This window comes from Penaeus chinensis, chromosome 34 (assembly GCF_019202785.1).
Source record: "Penaeus chinensis breed Huanghai No. 1 chromosome 34, ASM1920278v2, whole genome shotgun sequence".
Classification (NCBI taxonomy): Eukaryota; Metazoa; Arthropoda; class Malacostraca; order Decapoda; family Penaeidae; genus Penaeus; species Penaeus chinensis.
This window is the reverse complement of record NC_061852.1, coordinates 24112752-24118035: the sequence shown is the minus strand read 5'-3', so window position 1 is coordinate 24118035 and position 5284 is coordinate 24112752. Positions and strand designations below refer to the sequence as shown.

Genomic DNA, 5284 nt, shown 5'->3' with positions numbered 1-5284 from the left:
TATTCTCAACGACAGACAACATCCGCACGCTAACCCAATCGAGAGATAAAATAAATGACTATAGGAAACCCCTGTGTATAGCATTCGTCGTTTGCTAAAAAGCACTTGCTTCTGTACGAATAACCACAGTATTAGAAGTTATTCGAAAACAAGGAGAGAAGGGAGGCCACTGTAAAGTATTGGAAGATATATTTACGAAGATGGGACAGCGACCATCAATGTATACATGCATACGATAAGATTATGTGCTTGTTTCATGTGCTGATGATAGGCTTCCCTCCTCCGATATATTTTGGATATATCTCCCTAGCAATAGAATGTTGCATTAGTGGAAGGAAGACAGCCGATAACCAATATACATTTCATGTTTTTTTGTAAACATATTCTATGGACTTTGTAAGGACTATATTGAATTTAAGAAAAAAATGTAACGTGTTCTCGGCTGAGGATGTTAAATTCAGGACCACTTAGAAAGACGCCATATTGGGGTATTTACATCCAAATACGTGGGCTCATTGTGGTTCTGGGAAGAAGCCGACGCTGTGAATGAGCGTGCTGGATTTGTGTGTGTGTGTGTGTGTGTGTGTGTGTGTGTGTGTGTGTGTGTGTGTGTGTGTGTGAGACAGCAATTCTAAAGGATGACTTTCAAAGGTCAAGATTGTTCACTTGCATGACACTAAATCTAGATCGGACATAATATACAGAGGAAGATTTCCTTACATTTTATACAAAAAAAAAAAATGATAAAATAAAAACAGAAAAATCAAATAAAATTGTTTTCCCATTTATTAAACATTAAACATAACCTAACTGTAATAGCCAACTGTAAAAAAAAAAAAAAGTATTTATCAAATATTTATGCCAGAATCGTCAAATGAATTATCAAAAGCTATGCATTTAACGATGTTCTAAAGATAATCTAAAAATCATGACTATCATGAGCAGAATCCCACCGACTCCAGGGCCGAGAACTCGATAAGCCAAACAACTGTATTGCATTTTTGGCCATATGTTTCGCGATCGATTCCCTCGCATAACTCGTCAAAGATGGTTTGAAGTCTCGAACACCCATTAAGTAACCCTTGTTTGGACTAGGAGCGTTTCAAAGCTTCATTACTATCACGATGTCAAAGATGGTTTGAAGTCTCGAACACCCATTAAGTAACCCTTGTTTGGGTTAGGAGCGTTTCGGAGCTTCATTAAAATCACGATGTCTGTTGCATTATTCACCGTGATATCGTTTTGGGGCGCTTGTAAATGAAGCAACTTAGTGCAACTCTAATTCTTACATGCCATTTTACTTTTCCAAGAGCTTTTTGAGTCTAATATACTGGATATTAATTACGATGCATTGTAAATCATTTGCTATTAGTTATTATGTGTTTGCTTTCCTTCAGCTGTCACGGAGATGAATGGTTGCCGATCGAGGTTTGGGTGGTTCAGTAATTTCGGTGTCTACATTTTATGGAAATGACAAGAGATATTAGAGGTTTGGCTATAAAAAAAATAAGTTATGCGTTTATGATTTCCACACAATATGCCGTAATAATTTTACAAGGAGTTTGGAATAACATTCTAATTACAAACAAGATGAAGCCCAATCAAGCATATATATATATATATATGTATATATATATATATCGAAGTAAATAGCGGTGTAGCCAGACTCATAGGTGGAGTATATGCTTTTCATAATAGGGATTCTCGAAAAATCATCTTTGGGCCTTTGTAAGCATTTAAATCTTATCTTACATTTCAGGTGCGAATACTGAAAAGGATGCTCAAAGTGGTAATGTATTTTTGCGTCCATGACCTCCCTATAATCCCAAATCATTATAATTTCACATTTTCTCTTGTTCTTCCATAAGATTACATAACAAGGTTTACAGCAAGGTAAATAAGGATATTATTTTCGCTTTATTTTCTTTATTCATTTGTTTTGAAAATATCTGAGCATAGGGAACTGACAGGGCATCGTAAATCATTAAAATCGAAACGAGTAAATACGAGTATATACATACAGTATGAATATGCACACACACACGCACACGCACACACACACACTGATTGTAAATTCATTGGTCCACCAACTAGCTTATGTCCTCTCTAGTGTACCTGCCTCGCTGGACTATTTGCGAATGTGTCTGTGTCAGAGGGTGGAGGTATACATGTATATATCTATGTCTATAAGACCTAGTAAAGACCTAGGCCAGTACTGCATCCCAGCTGCTCTTCCGCCGCCCGCTGGCTCAGTTCCTTCGGCTGGTGGGATCAATCTTTTCCAAGATCCATCGAATGTACTTGGACACCCGCACACCCTTGAAGGGTCCAGTCTGGAGAGAGGAACAGCTGGAATACGTCGATATGATGCCATACAGGGTATTCCTCCCGTTCGCCGTGCAGGCCAAGGGCCCACCTAAATCGCCCGGACAAGAGCTTACGAAGCCGGAAGGGTCTGACAGACAGATATCCGTGGACGAGAACAGAGCCGAGCCACCGAACCTTTCCTCGCACAAGGCGTCCGACACGACGGAGACGCTCGCCTCGCGGGGCTGCGTCGGTTGCTGCGGGGCAGAACGGGGTTACTTCTGGCGGGGAACAGGCTGGGGATTGATGTTCCCGCGTGTAAGAAAATATTAATACATTTTACCGAAAAATTTTATATTGTAAATATTCAGTGAATAAATGTATTGTATTTCTGTTCTCATGATATCTGTGTTTAATTTTCCCTATGCAAGGGCAAGATTTCAGAACAAATTATGAATGCTTATTGATGTAGAAAGACAAAAATATATACACATGTTAGATGCTGCAACAAAATCGAAACTGTTGTCTCATCTTCTCTTATACCAAATGTGATTTGTCTCCTATTTCATCAGAAGGAAGAGCGTTTTGATATTCCTACTTGTTCGGATTCTCCTCGACTGCCGAAGCCAGCGACAGAACACGCGTCCAGGTTCTCGTAGGAATCGTCGGCGCTGGGAAGGCAGATGGGCCTGACTCGCTCGGTGAATCTGTGGCGAACAAAGGCGGTCAAAGATGGAAACATACATGCTCACTATATATATGTGTATGTGTGCGCACACACACACGCACACACACACACACACACACACACACACACACACACACACACACACACACACACACACACACACACACACACACACATATATATGTGTGTGTGTATGAATATATATATATATATACATATAATATAGATATACAAATATATATGTATACATACACACACACAAACACACACACACACACACACACACACATACACACACACACACACACGCGCGCGCGCGCATATATATATATATATATATATATATATATATATATATATTGATGGGTATGAATGTAAACTGCTAGGAAATTAATGTCCCTATGTGTATTATGGCTTGTGAGAATTAATTATCCTTTTACTTCTGAAGCAAGATCCAAAATGAAATGAAAACCCCGAGAGAACACCGACTACATGTGAGAAAAGGTTTATGAACTTTAGCAACAGGAGAGAAACTTAAATGGAATTACAGCTGCAAGATAGAAACCTTCAAAGAAGTTCAGTCACAGGAGAAAGCCTCAAAATATCTTAACTCACGGAAGGAATAAACAAAAAGAAGAGGAAACCTTCAGCTCCGTCAGCGCCATCCTTACCTGAAACCTCTCCCGTTCTTCCGTTGGATCTTGACGAGGGCGATGCTGTTGTCGTTCACCCACAGCTCTTTGAACTGCTCGTGAATCCAGACCTTGTCAATGTCGAATTCCTGGAAGCGAAAGACGGCCCTCGTGAAGGTACTTTTACTTCTTAATAAAATTGTGTGGGCTACCTTTTATTTGTTCATTCACTTATTAATCATTTTTATAACGTTGGCCTTCGTGATGTGACGACAGTTAGCAGGACTCACAGAGAAAGAAGAAAACGAATAGGAAGCCTTAAACAGGAGTCAGAACTCACCTCCTCGAAGCCGTTCTCGACAAAGTCTACGTTGTAGTCGCCCGCCCTGACCACGACCGAGTGACTCCCGAACGAGTCGAAGCAGTTGGCCGAGGTGAGCACGTGGTCCTCCGTGATGATGGCGCCTCCGCACAGCGCCTTCCCGAACCTCAGCTTCTGGACGCAGACGAGGGTTTATCAAAAATAAGGTGTCGTGGTATACAAACAGCATCTAGGGCAGAGCTCTTTTTTTTTTTTTTTTTACTCGACCCCCAGTGGAATTTTTTATTTTCTATCGACCCCTTAGCTTTTAAATCAAAGAAGTTCAGTCACAGCAGAAAACCTAAAAAGATCTTCACTCACAGAAGGGATACACAAAAAGAATTTCATCTACAGAAACGAAACCTTAGAAAGAGTAGTAGTAATAGTAGCAGATAGGAATTTAACTGCGAGAGGCGATGAAGGGGGACGTTTGGTTGAAGGTAGTGTTGCCAGAGCTTTTGAATTTTCTGAAGATGTAATAAAAAAGTTATCTATTGTCCGAATTTCAGAAATTCATATAAATATAAAAATCTTCAACCCAGTAAACATTCAACGACCCCCTTTCGACCCCCTGGCCATTAATCGACCCTTTGTGTGGTTCCATCTACCCCTGGGGGTCGATATCAACCATTCTGAGAACCTCTGGTCTAGGTCACCTTAATGCCGAACAGAAGAGGCATGAACACGCGTACACTTGGAAGACCTTTCTAAATGATATCGCATAGTTCGAGATCGGTATATGTGGCCTCGTCATTGAACACGTGGTATACTGTTTTCGTTGGATCGCAGAAGCGGCAGCTCTGTCTACTTACTTCCTCGTACTATACCTTAATCGTTACTCAAGCTCTGCAGCTTGAGTAACGATCGTCAAAAAAGGACTGATAAATCGAAGAGAGGAAATTTAACTAATGCCCATTTTTGAAAGAACATTTTCCAGAAAAAAAATGTGGGGCTCTGAAGAAGACGAGTGACCACGCGATATAATTAAAAGAAACCTCGTTACAAACAAACCAGGTAAGGAGAATCACTTTTACTCATAAATCCTGCTACCGTATATATGTATTGATAGGTTCTAAGTTTTGTGGGCAGCTGGGGCGGGGGAGGCTAACGGGTATGACCGGTGAGGACAGGTGTATGAAACTCAAGTAAACGCAAATATATTTTATGAAATGAGGAACGACGGCGTTGTGTATAAAATTAAGAGCAATAGATTGTTATGAATGTGTTTATGTTAATACGGAAGATTAATTGTGCACACTCTTATGCACACACAGTAACGTGCGCGCACTCCCGCAC

General features: G+C 40.5%; 1 protein-coding gene across 3 annotated transcripts in view; it reads right to left on the bottom strand.

The window, feature by feature from the left end:
- Positions 1 to 608: 608 nt before the first annotated feature.
- LOC125043825 (neurotrypsin-like) overlaps positions 609 to 5284 on the bottom strand; it is a 16438-nt gene continuing 11762 nt past the window's right edge. For 2 of the 3 annotated variants that reach the window (XM_047640148.1, XM_047640147.1), the window contains exons 12-15: positions 3968 to 4123; positions 3667 to 3776; positions 2906 to 3014; positions 609 to 2564 (exon numbers count right to left, since the gene is read on the bottom strand). In XM_047640148.1, coding sequence (XP_047496104.1) covers positions 2250 to 2564; positions 2906 to 3014; positions 3667 to 3776; positions 3968 to 4123 — 690 coding nt within the window. In that variant the 3' untranslated portion in view covers positions 609 to 2249. The remainder of the gene's footprint in view (positions 2565 to 2905; positions 3015 to 3666; positions 3777 to 3967; positions 4124 to 5284) is intronic. The other variant, XM_047640149.1, reaches the window with a different exon arrangement.